The sequence below is a fragment of the Perca fluviatilis genome, chromosome 19 (genome assembly GCF_010015445.1).
Source record: "Perca fluviatilis chromosome 19, GENO_Pfluv_1.0, whole genome shotgun sequence".
Taxonomy (NCBI): Eukaryota; Metazoa; Chordata; class Actinopteri; order Perciformes; family Percidae; genus Perca; species Perca fluviatilis.
Window position 1 is genome coordinate 6913176 of NC_053130.1, and position 16213 is coordinate 6929388.

The window sequence follows — 16213 nt, forward strand, 5'->3', positions numbered from 1 at the left end:
CACGTGTTTCAATAAATAAAAAGACCTATTTCATTACCCTAGAGAAAAAAAAAATTCTGATTGAATTAAAAACAATCTTCGACTTACGGCTTTTCAAAAAATCTCACAGTTTTTTTTGAACTGTTGTTCAGACAAAATGATGGAAGATGGAGTGGAAGATGAAGATTTAGCTCATGAAAACGTATTTTCTGACTTATTTTTTAAGATTATGTTTTTGGGGCTTTTCCCTTTATTATGTAGTGACAGCGGATAGGTCGGAAAGGGGGAGAGAGATGGCGGATGACATACAGCAAAGGGCAGCAGGCCGGATTCAAACCTGCGCCTCTGCAAAGGACTCAGCCTACATGGGGCAAACACTCTTACTCATAGGCATCGATTTCGGTGGGGACGGTGGGTACGCGTTAGAGACCGATACCGGCTCCAATACTGCCTAAAACGCTGGTTTCGGTATCAGGAAGTACTGGAGTTTATGCACCGATCTGATACCACGTAATAAAGCCCTAAAGAAAATCTACGTTAAAGTAGTTTATTTATGTTCTTTTTCCGTTATAACTGACTGTCAAACTGGAGAATAAAAGAAAGGTCTGGGGCGTTCATTGTTTGTGTTTGTTCATGTTTCACAAAGAGTTTAACCTGAGCCAGGCCGACAACAAAGATAGAAATCATATCACATACATACAGGGATAGTAGTATACAGCTGTTAAAACATAATAAAATATATGACACACTGGTATCGGATCGGTACTCGGTATCGGCCAATACGCAAGTTCAGGTATCGGAATCGGTATCGGGAAGCAAAAAATGGTATCGGGCCATCTCTAGTACGCGTACCTATCAGATTTCGTCATGAGTCATTTTGTACCCACCACCTTTTTTGAAAACCTCGAGCTCAATTTAGTTTAAAAAAAAATAAAGTTCATAATTCTTGAGCGACGGACGCCAACAAATCCACAAACATCTCTATCCCCACAGGGCAGGCACAGACAGCGTTCTGCTGCTGCGCTGGCTACACGCTTCTCTGTTCACAACACTGCAACAAATGTAACAATGGGATACGTTCTAGGTTGGGGGAGGGGCGGGTGTATACATTTTTATTCATTTACATTAGTAAGCTACAGGACAAAAAAAAATAAAAATGAATGCGTCACTGTACCCAGCACATTTCAAACCAAACTGACGCCCATGCTCTTACTGGGTGAGCTAGAGGCCGCCCCATTTTCTGACATTTTATAGACAAATGAATGGGAATTAAACGATTGATTAATCAATTCAATTCAATTCAATTTTATTTATAGTATCAAATCATAACAAAAGTTATCTCGAGACACTTTACAGATAGAGTAGGTCTAGACCACACTCTATAATTTCCAAAACCCCAACAATTACAGTAATTCCATATATTTATGTAATTCCATAAAACAATTACAGTAATTCAATATATTTATGTAATTCCATAAAATCGCAATAATGACAATAATTCGCTGAACACAACAAGAGCTAATACTGTGATTAACACTCCAAAGTTAAAGACACAGCCTCTCTCTTTAATCCCCCTCTGTGTACAAGTGGGACAGGAGATGAATCATTATTCATCATCCTTCCCATATCAAAGAAATTGGCCTGAAACAAATGAGAACACACTTAAAAAGTAAAGTAGCTTGTTTAACATTAACAAGTCTTTGAGCTGATCAGGGGTCAGCGACTGTAGCTGTATATCAGGAGATGTTCTAAATACTTACTGCAGTTTAAAGATGTTGCTGAGCTCAGGACGGGGACACAGAAAGTCCAAAAAGCTCCTGTACACTTCAAGTGTGAAGTCCTCCAGTTTGATACTGTCACCCTGTCAGATATATAGGACATGGTGATGAATTAGCAAACACCCTAACTGTCGGTGTCAAAGACACTGTATCAGCTTCCAGCACCTCCCTGTGTTTTATCCTCTTCCTACTTACTGTAAGAGAGTGTTTTTTTGTTTTTTTTTAAACCTTGTAAATAATCAAACATTTCCTCCTCATCTTTGATTTATTTCCCCAACTCTTCTCCATTAAAAAATCGCTTTCTGTGCTCACAGGAATATTAAATGTGAGATTCAGTGTGAGCAGGGACTTTAGCTCTTTTCACTGGTTGCTTTCGAAACTTGATGACCCAGATATTTGAGCTCATTCCAAGCCCTCCCTGCACTGTGAGTCATTCTGGACAAAAAGCATCAGATAAAAGCCTCAACAGAAAATAGAAAAACGGAGGGAAAAAAAGAGGGATAAAGTTGAAAAAAGAATGTGTGTCTTATATATACTGTAGTTATCCAAAAGGGAAGGCCACAGCTTTCCAAAGCATGTATTCATGACACATGTAAACTGTAAACTCTCATGTACGTCTACTATTCACTGCCACTAAGAATAACACAAACTTCTGTGCAGCGTTTACCCGTCCGTAGGGCAGTCTGCAGTTCTCCAGGGCAGTCTCTACTCTCTTTCTGTCTGATGAAAACAGTCGAACAAAGCTGAAAAAGACAATGACATCACAGCATTATCACCTCACTCTTAACCACAACATGTCACCAACTCGAAAACCTACATTTTGACTTCTAAAAATATCTCCTACCCCAAATTCACTCCTCTAACTCCCCCAAATGTCCTCTCGTCTTACTCCACCAAACTTACTTTACCTTCCACGAAACTCCTGGTCTCCCAAAATGTCACTTAAACAAATGTTACCCTGAGAACATGACTGTAAGAGCCAGGTATAGTCTATTATTGTTGAACACCTATTTGGTCACTTACGGTAAGTGGGTCATGTGGTGTTGGCGGAGGATGCTAGTTCTCCTGTTTAGCTTTTGTGAAGGGGGTGATGGGGGAAGTCTTATTTTTTGCTGGCTGCTGTTTATCGTATGGCTTTTAGAAACCTTTTGTACGCCTTTGAAATACTCATGGAATGTCTTTTATACACAACCATGTCTGTTTCTCCTGCAAATAAACATACAAAAGTCCGTCACTGGATCCGTGAGTCATTGCATCAACTGCGTCAGGCAGGCCAGTTTCCCCTCGGCTTTCCTCTTAGTTTCAAATTGTCGCCTATAATGACCATGCAGGGTTTCCCCCAAAAAAGCAGTTTAGCCCGGTGGCAAGTGTCTTTTTTTGTGACGAGGGCCCAGCTGGGGGCCATTCACAGACAGATGGCAGCACTAATGTAGAGCCCAATGGTTTCTGTGAGAACAGAACCATGGACGGAATGGCAAAATTAATAATTAAAAAAGCTATAACACAGATTCCATCGGTCCCTGCATGAAGTCAGTGCTAAAAGCTAACTGGACATTTGGAAAATATGACTATGTCTAAGTTTCCAACCGAGCCATAAAAAACCCCCCAAAAAAACGTCTTAAAATACTTTCAAAAATAATTCCCAGTGGCTTAGGCCTGGTGGGGGGCAACTTAGGCCAAGTGGGCCACCAGGCTTGCAATACACTGGGGAAACACTGCCTTGCTTCTCAACATCCCCCAAACCCGCTCCTTCAACTCCCCGAACTTTCAACCCATCCTTATAACTTCACCTCGCCGCCATTGACTTCAAAGATATAACTGACCCTAATTCTGCTCTTACTTTGCTTCTAAAAGACAGCTTTCTTTTATAACTGTATTATCCCATCTCATGCTCTGGCAGTGGTTGATTACCAGGTCAGTGCTGAATTAGGCACCTTCATGAATCCTGTCCCTGTTTTTGCTTTCCCAAGTGCACATGGAATTAAGTTTATTTTTGGAAGCAAGGGACAGGAAAGAGCAAAGTTTTGCGTGTCTCTACAGATTTCAGCGGGCTATTTTCTCACATCCTCTACACCATCTACTGTAACACGTGTCTCAAAGTTAACACAGAATCATTGATTAAAGATTAGGAAGGTAATAATAATCAGGAGCATACTTCTTGACAGGAATTCTCCCCTCTGCGTTCGGCTGGAGAGTTAATTTGACATACCTGAAACAAAGAGAGTTGACAAAGTTTAGAATTGAGTATGACAAGTTTTTTTTCCTTGATCAAAGGGAGTACCAAGCAAAATGATCGTGAACACCGACTTCAGTGATTCTCCTTCAATCTCCCCTCCTACTGATCAGACAGACAGCAACGTTTGTTGGTCGTCTTGAGCAAAAAAACTCACTTTGAAAATTGGAGGTCTGTGGGTTAAGACATTCTTTTGGTGTCCACTAGTTTAGTCAGCACTTTAAGCTAACTATTCCTCCAATGTATTCCTTACTTTTAGCTGCCTGTTTAAACTTATTATTATAGTTTTACTAGTTTTCAGGCACTCTTACATAACTGCAACATGTAGCTGATATATTCTTCTAATCAAATCATAATTAAATTTTTTTTAAATTAGTTAAGCTTCTCCACAATGTTTCCACGGACCACCCTGGCAACAGCAAAAGTACCCCTGGGGTACAAGGCTACACCTGGTTGGGTATCACTGCTCTATGGCACAGAGGAATAACATAAGTCAGGTGTGTGGTGTGTGCATGTGTGTGTGTGTGTGTTGTTAGTGTGTGTGTGTGTGTGTGTGTGTGTGTGTGTGTGTGTGTACACTCACGCTTTCAACAGACTCTGGTCTCTGTTGAGATTGTGGCTCAACAGGTTGGAAGACAGAGAAAACAGTTCCACACACCACACCTACCAAAGTCAGACACTCCATCATCATCATCATCATCATCATCATCATCATCATCATCATCATCATCATCATCATCATCATCATCATCATCAGTGACATCATCACTGTGAGTGATATTTCCGTACCTTAGCTTCCTCCTCCTGTGAGGCTATGAAGTTGAGCTGGTTGACGTTCACAAGGTCTGAAGCCGTAACCACGGTAACCATGCGATTCTCAAGCCGGCCGACCAGGTTTCCCACTTCCATCAGCTCGCGCAGCTTGGCCTCCTATTGGAAATATTAAGTGAAATATTAATGGGTTAAACATAATCACGTTTTGTAAATAGGCTTTGAAGGTCTTTTTTTTATATTTACTTTTTTCCTTCATTGCCTCTTAGATTTGTTATTTGCTTTTTTATTATATTGTTATTAACTTATATTTTAATACGTCCCTTACATTTTTCACTTACTGTTTTTATTTAATGGAGCCTCTCAGCATAAGCTGTTCACATGTTTGTCCTAACCGGCATAACAATGAAAATCTTGAAAAAGTCATTTTAACCAGCTGTGTATTTGCGTCTTTTAAGACAGGACAATTGTTTTTTTTTCTTCCCATTTTCAACTCAGTCATGTCAAGGCGTCTAAGACAGGGGTCCTCAACGTTTATAGGCCAAGGAGCTGGGACCCCCTACTACATACATTGTATCAAACTGAGCTGCATATTAAACTGGGTGGATAGATAGATATGCACACATTATTTATACATCATATTTTAATGGTAAACATACATAACATGGGAAAGGCGCAGTGTTTCATGTTAATGTATATTTTCAGCCATTTTAATAAAAAAAGAACTTTCATAAAATTTGCAAACAATCATTTGGCGGCTCCCCTGGAGTAACTGTGAGGACCTCCTAAGGGTCGCGGGCCCCTGTTGTAGATCTCTGGTCTAAGAGATATGTGTTAAATATGTTGTTTACCATGCTAATGGTACACAGGGTACTTTGCTTCTCGCCTGAAAAAGCTGTCACTTTAAGTTGGCACAAGTGGCATGTGCCATTTCATGTGGAAAATCTGCTGAGCCCGTGCAAATGTCAATGTGTTGGGTTTTGGAGCGCACATAGGGTTGGCTCTGCACCATCCATTATGCTCAATACACAACATGTATTTAGTCATGAATGTAGAAAACAATGTCAGGCACCTTTGATCCAATAATACATCATACAATGTAATCAAAATAAAGTGTAATGGAACAAATGCCCCAAATATCATCATGAAAGAACAGTGAATAAAGTTTAAAAAAAATGTTGTGTTAAATTAGCCTTAATTAGTCATATTCTAAGCCTGCATTTGTATATCACTTTTATTAGTGAACCTAATTCCAATTAATTTGACTGTTTTTATTCAGTACTGAAGTTAAGACAGACCCCCGCATATGTACACACAGTAATCCATCTCAGTGTGTGGCTTCACCTCATCTTATGTGGTTTTCTTAATGTATTTCTTTATGAATTTGGGTGCAATCACAAGTTTAATTCCTTCCCTGCCCAAACTGAAAAGACTTAGTGAGGAGGAATCCACCAGCTTTTAAGGAGCTTTTCGTCTGCTACAGCAAACAATGTTATAATATGAACATCAATTTCTGGATGACAAAATAAATGCGGAGGTAGTGAAAGGAACAGAGAGAGGAGATAATTGGAAATTTGTGAAGCAGCCACTGTAATCATGATTTAAAATCATTCGAGAACCCCACTCAGTGGTGTTAATAATGGCTACCACTGAACAATATATATCATAATCTTGGTTATTCACAGAGTGCTTTTAAAGCAACATACAGAAAAAGCTTTCCAGAGGAAGGAAGATAAAACAAAACAAAAGGACGTTCAAAGCATCTTCAAAGAAAATCTCATATTAAACAGAATAAAACACTATAAAAGAATAACAAAAAAAAAGAGATTAATACTGGAAACTGAATAATTAAAACAGTTGATCAGCGATGGTACCTTGGGAGTTTTGGTGCTTCTCCCTGTTCGGACATCTTTTACGAGGGTCAGGTCCAACAACTCTGTCTCCTAAGGAAAACACGCACACACACACACACACACGCACACGCACACGCACACACACACACACACACACACACACACACACACACACACAGTCAGCTGGAGCTAAATGCTTCATCCTGTTTCCTGCTAAGCATTTAAGCCCACCTGGAGAAAGTGTGTGTGTGTGTGTGTGTGTGTGTTTGACAATTACTGATCTCATGCTGTCTATTTGCTTTTGCAACCTTGCATTGTGGTATAACTGTACAGCTCTTATACAAATATATCTATGTTAATAATATTAGTACTGTAATAAAGTACTAAATTTGTTTCTCGTCACCTGGCTCATTAACAATATAAGTGTACAGGTATAGAGGCGAGACAGTGTATGCGTCTGTGTGCCTAACCTTATTTTGGTCGGTCCAGTAGAGGTAAAATCCATGTGGGTCCACGTGTAGAATCACTGGAGTCACCGTAGACAGATCCTGAAGAGAAAGACCAGAGACCACAATGAAATAAGCCTCGGTGAGTTTTATTGTCGGCCTAATTACTCCTGTGGAGTGTTAAATGTGTGTTTTTTTAAATCATTAAATAAATTAAAAAATCAAGTCTAAGACAGGCGGACACGGTGAAGAAACGGACAACAAACAGCTTTCAAATAGCAAATATGTAACAGGCCTATAATGCTTTAAAAATGTCCATAATACAACAAAAGAAAATAGAGCCCAGAGAAATAACTAATACAAGCTATAAAATCATATCTTACCATGGACAAAAAATGTTTTTAGTAAAAAAGGTAGAGTTGCGAAAGAGTCAGTGGTGCAAAAAATTATAATGATTCACCACAGAGCCAACTTTAAAATGTGCTTATTATTAAACAGGGAACATCGAGTGACTTTCGGACACAGAATCTAAGTAACTAAAGTTCTGTTCAGTTGTCATGACATCCAACTATTGTCCCTGTTGCTATAGTAACCCACCGTGACAGTTTTCTAATGGTTTCTAGGTGAAATCAGGTAGCGCAGCTGTCCTATGTTTTGCTGTTTGAAAAGCATTTGCACTTTATATGAAGCCTACCCTTGAGAGGACCAGTTCATGTGGCTACTTACTGGGGAGAAGTTAAAGGTCCCATGGCATGCTGCTTTTTGGATGCTTTTATAGGCCTCAGTGGTCCCCTAATACTGCATCTGAAGTCTCTTTTATATAGACCTTAGTGGTCCCCTAATACTGTATCTGAAGTCTCTTTTATATAGACCTCAGTGGTCCCCTAATACTGTATCTGAAGTCTCTTTTATATAGACCTTAGTGGTCCCCTAATACTGTATCTGAAGTCTCTTTTATATAGACCTCAGTGGTCCCCTAATACTGTATCTGAAGTCTCTTTTATATAGACCTCAGTGGTCCCCTAATACTGTATCTGAAGTCTCTTTTATATAGGCCTCAGTGGTCCCCTAATACTGTATCTGAAGTCTCTTTCCCGAAATTCAGCCTTGGTGCAGAATTACAGCCACTAGAACCAGTCCCACAATGAGCTTTCCTTAGTATGTGCCATTTCTGTGTCTGTAGCTTTAAATGCTATTAAGGAGGAGCCGGTGAGAGGGGGTGGAGGGGGGGGTGTGGCCTTGACCAACTGTCACATTGCTCGTTTGAAAGCCATGATGTCTCTCTCTCTCTCATGGGTGGGCCAAATTCTCTGGGCGGGCAAAGCAGAGAAAGGGGAGGTAACCTTGCTCCTTATGACCTCATAAGGAGGAGATTCCAGATCGGCCCATCTGAGCTTTCATTTTCTCAAAGGCAGAGCAGGATACCCAGGGCTCGGTTTACACCTATCACCATTTCTAGCCACTGGGGGACCATAGGCAGGCTGGGGGAACACATATTAATGTTAAAAAAAACTCATAAAGAGAAATTTTCATGCTATTGGACCTTTAAAAAAAGATCAAAATAATATAGTCCGCTCAGTTATTTTATGACTAAAGACAGACCATTGGGTAATGAATGCACACAAGGTATTTGATGAAGTATTAACTGGTGTTAAACTGCGTGATCCCTAAAAATTATTTCATTTAAGGGATAGTTTGGATATTTTGAAGTGGTATGTGGTACTTCTCCATAGTCAGTGTATTACCTACAGTAGATGGCGGTCGGCACGCCCACAGTTTTGGAGAAGCAGGCAGGAGTACCGACACAGAAGCTTAGCTAAAAAGATTTAAAGTAGAAATAACTTTCCATGTGTTAAACCTAAATCAAAGGTGATGAGGCATCATGGGTCATATTTGTGAAGCATATGCTTTTGTAACTGACAAGTCTGATCACCATTTGGCGATATATGCATTTTTGTTGAATTACACACCAGCATATGGATGGATGGATACAATCTTCTTCTTATCTAAATCACAAAATAGGTAATTTCTAGTGCATAATTCTGATCCTCTGAGTTTAAGGTTAAGTACTGGGAGAATACATTGATTGACTAAGGTTAGGGGCAGATAATTGTCATGATAAATTAATAACTGTTAAGGTATAGTTAAGGTTTTCCAAGTAACACACTTGGTAAAGGTTACTGAAGGGAGAAGGGATGGGAGCCCAGGTCTCTTTGGATAACCACCACTTTATTTTTCACTGTGCAATAAGACTCTACTTTCCATTTCAGCAACGATTATAAACATGTTTCAACGTTTTAAGCTGATGGAACAATTAATCAATCCTGTCATATTTCTGGAGGGGACAGTGTCAGGTTTAGAGAAGAGAGTTCCACGTAAAATTCAGTTTCTACTCTGTGGAGACGAAAATTGAGTTTTCAATTAGTAAAAAGCACATGACAGAGTGTACCATTTGGTGACCAGCTTTAGGCAGGATCTCTTCTAGAGAAACAGTCTGCTAAAATATGCGTGTAGATGTTAGAGCGTACAAAGTTCTGTATATTTCTTTGCATGTTTTTTTTAAAAGGTTGTGGATTCTGCTGTCGGAGCTGCTTTCCTCATCAATAGTGCAGCCTACATCCAAAAGAAGAAAAAGCTCAGAAGATGGTTTACTAGATCCCTGGTTGTCACGCGTTGGCATGGCAACCAATTCTATTTTTCATAAAGCCCAGCTCTACTCTACGGATATTCAAATACAACAAAACACACACACACACACACACACACACACACACACACACACGGTTCAACCATGGTGAATAGATTTAAGAGTCTATTGGATTATTTGTTCCGTAAGTATGATTCACGATATTATATGGCTCAATGCATTGATTTACACACACACACACACACACACACACACACAAACATCAATTCTTTCTCAAACACATCAGATCTGTTTAGGTGGTGGTAGCCATGCCAGTTACCATGGTAACCGGACAGCACGTTTCTCATTGTCAGGGTTCTGTACTTCAGCATACCAACACACACGCGCACACACGTGCACCTGTGCAAGCACTTGGCTGTGCAAATAACAGCCTTTGAGGAGATCTGCATGTGTGTTTTAACACACACACACACACACACACAAACACACACACACACACACACACACACACACACACACACACACACACACACACACACACACACACACACACAGTAAATTCATAATATCATAATAATGGCTTTCATACCAACAGGTGGCAATAAAAAAGCTGACCACAATTGTGCTTCACACACACACACACACACACACACACACACACACACACACACACACACACACACACACACACACACACACACACACACACACACACACACACACACTTCTGTCTGTCTTGCTGGCGTGTAATCCACAGGTACTTACTGCCAAAGCTCAATCAACAAATGAATAGTAAACACATCTGACAACATGGCACATTTCCTCCTCTTCCTCCTCCTCTTCTCTCACTCCAATTCAATTAAACTTGCTTTGGTGAGTCAGGTGGGCACAATAAGGATAATATTCTGACACTGCCAAAATCTATGTAGGCTACATGTTACAAAAATAAAGATAAACCCCCAAAATGTAAGCAGAAAATAATAAAGATCTTTGGCTTGCGCTTCTGTATTTATGTACTTAAGGTCCTTACCTCATCCCATTTAATGAAGTTGCTTCCGTTCCTCAGTGTTTGAGAGACGGAGGGAGGTTGGAGTTTCAATGCATGGACCCCTGGCTGAGCACTCGCCATGGCTTCACACACATCAACACACACACACACACACACACAAACTGGAAGATACTCAGGCTCAGACACTTGGATGCTGCATCTCCGTCATGTCCGAGCCCAAACTCCTCAGAAGTCAGGCAGAGACGCTCAGCTGTAGTAGCATCCTCTCCTCTTCAGATTGTGTCCTGTCTTACCTGCACTCTTCACTCTTTTAAAAAAACAAAACAATTTCAGTCCTTCTCTCTCCTCTTTCTCTCTGCTTTGTGTCTCCTTCCTCTCTCCTCTCTTTTCTTATCCCTCCCTCTTCTTTTCTTCCTCCCTCCCTCTGTTGGTCTCCCCCCCTCTCCTCTGTTGGTGCTGCATCTCACAGAGAGACAGACTGAAACAGATGCCTTCGTGGGAGACAGGATACGCGTGCGTGTGTCTGTGTGTGTGTGCGTGCGTGCACAGCCTCCACAAATTGACTCATCGGCGACATGCGCACAGCGGCAGCTTCCCACAGATGGGGGAGGGACAAGAGAGGGAGAGCAAGAGCGACAGGGAGGGAGGGATAAAGAGAAAGAAAGAAGAGAGTGGGAGAGATGGAGAGAAATGAAGAGAGAAGAAGTGGAAGGAGGGTAAAGAAGAGGAGAGAGAGAGAGAGAGCTAGTGGGAGAAAAGGGAAAGAGAGTGGGCGATTTAGAGGTGGTTGAATCAAACCAAACTAGGACTACAGTCAAATGAGGCCACGCTTGAATATACACTACATTGCCAAAACGTATGTGGACACCGAACATTACACCCATATGTGAGTCTCATTCCTGAACCACGGGCATCAGTCTGCTGCTATAACATCCTCCACTCTCCTGGTCGCAGACTTTCATTCAGATTTTGGGAGGTGGCTGCAGGGGTTTGCTCCCGGCCAGCATTAGTGAGATTTGGCACAGATATTGGCTGATAAAGCCTGGCCTGCTGTCAGCGTTGGTGTTAGGGGGGGGGGGAGGGCGGTTGAGGTCAGGGCTCTGTGCTGGCTAGTGAAGTTCTACCACACTGAACTAGGAAAAGGGTTTTATCTCTTTAGGGTTGTTGGGATGATTTGGGTATGGATACTAGCATCAGGATCTGTACCAAAAAAGAGATCAATCCCATGTTAGATCAGTCGTGCTCTCTCTGCTTCGGTTGCCTTGTGGGTTCAGAAAATTCACACAACAAACATCTGCTACTAAAAACTGCCTTGTGTTTCAAAATGCATCCGATTAAGTGATTTACAGAGAATAGTAAAATGGAATATTTGGTTTCCAAATCATTCGGTGGTGATGAAAATATATTCAGAAATATTAAAACGGACACTTTTGATAATAAAACATACCAAACCTGGCATTGATAATATTGGTTCTGGCCCTGGTATTACTTTGTTTTGGATCAAAACAAAATTTTGTGGTATTGCCCACCCCTTCTTTATGGACCTGGCTTGTCTAAAACATAATCTTACGCTGCAACATGATAACATGATAACTATCCTTGATTGGAATTAGGAGGTCTAGCCCAAGCCATAAAGAAACAACCGAAAGAAATATGCACGAGGGCGTCCACATACTTTTGCCGATATAGCGTATTTAAAAATAAAAATTGGAATTAGATTTGTAGATGTTTACAAAAACAACTAATTATATTATAACAGAGGAAGGAGCAGAGTGGGTGAGACAGTGGACATGAAATAACTGAGAATTGGAACAGTATTGTATAAAAAAAAAAGAAAAAACAGTCAATGACAAACAGGCAGAAAGCAGTAACAATGTGTCTCTGCCTCGGAATACAAAATCTGAAATTGGCAGTTTTAGTGCATGAAGAGTCCAGAGAATAAGAGAGCATGGGTTTAGAGTGTGAGTATGATTCAGAGGAAATAAGGACATTTTAGGACACGACCCTGTGAACGTCTGTAATATCTGCCCCTGCGTGTTGTGTTTAACAATCAGCTCTGGATTCAAATCCAGTCATGTCGTCTGTAAAACAATCTCAGTAAAACATGTCAAGTGTTTGCAGAGCAGCAGACAGCATAGACACATAAACGCAAAATAAAATGCTCAGAAAAATGCCTCCTCAGTGATGTCACAGCCACAGGGACGTCTTTGGCAAAAAATAAATAAATGAAGCGTCAGCTGGCGCATTTATCTCTCTTTGCAGGGATGAAACTAATGATTATTCACAGACTGCAGTTTTCATTGGAATTATTGTTTCTGTAGAAAGTAGTTCTGATGAAAACTGTTGGCAGTCTGTGGATTATCCAGATTAACAGAGACAATACCGCTTATCGAAGCCCATTTCTGCCAGAAAAGTTATGACAAAAAAAACCAAATGTTACTATCTCGTAAAATGACATAGTTTTCACATTTTGTTGAATTTTTTAATTGTGATTTTTCAAATGCCGTAAGAACACAAATTAAATTCCATTCATCTCCACAAGTGGATGCAGAAATCTGAAGATATGAAAAAAGAAAACCCAAACTAATCAGCAAACTATGAATGGCTGTGGGAAATTAGAGATACTGTTTTCTATCTGATGATCTGGTTTTACAATTAATTGGTTAATCGTTATGTCAATGAAAATAAAATTGCAATGTTCAAATTGCTCATTCTGTCCGGCCAGCATTTCCACAACCCAAAGATATGTCATTTTCAGTGATATAAAACAGGGAAAAAATGCAAATCCTCTTAAGCGAAAACCTGGAACCTTTTTTGCTTGATAAATGACTTAACTGATTATTATATTACATAGATTGTCAGTGACTTTTCTACCAGTTGAATAGTTGAATATTTTGACTCATCTCCACTATCTCGTTCTATAGTCAAACACAACAGCAATGAAATGTGCTACTTTTCCTTTTCTTCCTTTTTCTCACTCACCTTATGTGATTGATCAAAGCCTCCTTTAACACACACCACTGCTAACCAACCACATACAGCTGTCTGCCTTAACACACGTGCTAACACACATCTGCATACAGGAAAATGTTGATTACCACATGTATACTTTGTAGGACACAAGAACATACAGCCACAGTATGACCCTGTAACATACACACTGCCCTACACACAAATAGAATACATTAAAATCAATACATTTTTGATATACACTCTTACAAGGCCAACTTTACTGTTTTTTTTCCAACTGCTTACACAAAATCTTTTCATGTCACACGATTTTTGAAACCTCTCACTCATAGTGCAAAGCTACACACCAAATCTCCAGAACCATGAGCTATTTCTCAGCCTTTCACTCAGTTTTCAATTGCATAAAACACTTTTTTTCAAGACACTACACACAATTCTCTACCTAAGACACAAAAATCTAACAGGATGTGACTTACTTTCGTTTTCCAAACACAACCAATAAAAATGCTACACTAATTTACCAGGGCGCACACACACACACACGCACACACACACTCCTCACATGTGAAAACACATTATGCTTAACTGATTACTAACCAATTACTGCTTTAGTATAGGCCTATATATAGGTCAGAGGTCAGATTACCTGTTTTGAACAATGGATGCCAACAATAGACAGAGAGCAAGGGGAGGAGGAGGGAGAGACAGGGGACGACAACGAGGAGGAGGAGGAGGAGGAGGAGGGAAGAAGAGAAAGAAAGAGCGCCATCTCTGATGAGATCAGGGCCACACTTATTCATCATGTGATCGACCACGGATTGACCAATGAGAGAAGCCCATACAGTAGCTTTACAGTGGCGTCCACACTTCAAACCTTCAGAAATGAGAACAGGCATGCAACTATCTAATGACTATTTCAGCATTTTATATCAATCAGACTTTGTTTTCCATACAATACCCCCCCACACACAAGCACTATATGTAGATATAAGCCTATGAAAGACAAAAGAGCTTTAGATTTAGAACAACAGTGTGTACATGGTATATCCCAAATTTACTATTATGCCATTTGATGCAAATGCTTCATTTTGAGGTATGTTTATGGCATTTTGAATGCAGTGTTTGAATTTTAAGGAGATGTGAGGCATTTTGGATTTTGTGTGTGCAGTTTTGGGAATTGTGTGTCGAGTCTTGAAAAAAGGAGACAGTTTTGAAAACGTGTGTAAGGCCGGTTACACACTGGCAGCGTAGCGTCAGCGTGTCAGCTGCGTGGTGTGTCCGTTTATATTTCGGCTCCCCTGTTAACAGGTTAGAGTTTACACACTGCCTGCGTGACACGCACGTCTCAGGCACGGCTCAAGCCGCGCCGAAAATGCGTGCCTGCTAGAAATAGAACAGACGCCTATTATTCACGCTACACGCAAGCATGTAGGAAGCGTTTCCAGGCAAAATAGAATAGCAAAAGATGTTTATATGTCGTTTAGAAACAAATACATATTAATAAATGACATGTTGATGTTTGAAAGTCTCTAGGTTTTGATATAAATGTAATTTTTTTTATTATTTCTAATATTGAACCAAATATTCTGTAGCCTATTTTGCCGTCAATACTGCCAACGTTGTCTTTGCTGTAATCAAATCAGTATATGTTTAACATGGTATTTAATTTTATCAATGGGAAACATACATGTGTCCAGACAAGGCTAGCAGCTCCAGCGCCGCGTCAGACACGTCTCTGGTAAAGACAAAGAAAAATCCACGCAGCCGCCACGCAGCTGACACGCAACAGAAACGCCACGCTCACGCCACGCAGGCAGTGTGTAACCGGGCCTAAGCATTGGAAAAAAACTGTAACAGCCTGCAGCCTCCTACACACACACACACACTTTAATGCATAAAAAGTAATGTGCAGAGACTCATGTTGCCATGACACTGTTCAGACCTGTTACTCGGTGCCAGAGCCAAATGTATCCGTAAATATCCCAAATTCATATGCTCTTTAATAGAAACTTGGTACTACACCAAAAGATGAATGTATGGAAAAGAAAAGGTACAGATCCATCATTATCAAATCATAACTGAGGACAAACAGGATTTTGCATTTAAAGAACAAAAAGAGTACAAATGCTGTTTGGTCCAGATAACAATCCGGTATTGTTCACATAAACAAAGCGAGCGCTTTGCTTCAGTAAACACAGAGGGAGCATTGAACAGTTTTACGGCTGTCAGCACAAAAGAGCAGTTTAAGGTGCTCTTTGTTGCACCTTGGCGAGATAAGACGAAGGAGCTCACAAAGAAGGGGTGGGAGGTTTTGTCTCGGATGGATTTAGTTCAGGATCTTCCTGCTCAATTTGTATACAGAAAGCCCAAAGAACGGGGTAAACATACACAATGTTTATAGTAGTTTTGGGGGTAGGGATTCCACCTGTGGATTCCTTTTTTACGTTGATAATTTAAGACTGAATACCACGATTGGGTCTTATGTATATTGGGATAAGCAACGGAAGCTTTTAGACATGACAGGTCA

At 40.4% G+C, this 16213-nt stretch overlaps 1 protein-coding gene across 1 annotated transcript in view; it reads right to left on the minus strand.

Moving 5' to 3' along the window:
* LOC120548247 (1-phosphatidylinositol 4,5-bisphosphate phosphodiesterase beta-1-like) overlaps window positions 1-11122 on the minus strand; it is a 35802-nt gene extending 24680 nt beyond the window's left edge. Inside the window, exons 1-8 of the mRNA XM_039784358.1 lie at window positions 10738-11122; window positions 7085-7162; window positions 6636-6704; window positions 4780-4920; window positions 4574-4653; window positions 3913-3966; window positions 2425-2500; window positions 1740-1840 (exon numbers count right to left, since the gene is read on the minus strand). Coding sequence (XP_039640292.1) covers window positions 1740-1840; window positions 2425-2500; window positions 3913-3966; window positions 4574-4653; window positions 4780-4920; window positions 6636-6704; window positions 7085-7162; window positions 10738-10836 — 698 coding nt within the window. The 5' untranslated portion in view covers window positions 10837-11122. The remainder of the gene's footprint in view (window positions 1-1739; window positions 1841-2424; window positions 2501-3912; window positions 3967-4573; window positions 4654-4779; window positions 4921-6635; window positions 6705-7084; window positions 7163-10737) is intronic.
* Window positions 11123-16213: the final 5091 nt, after the last annotated feature.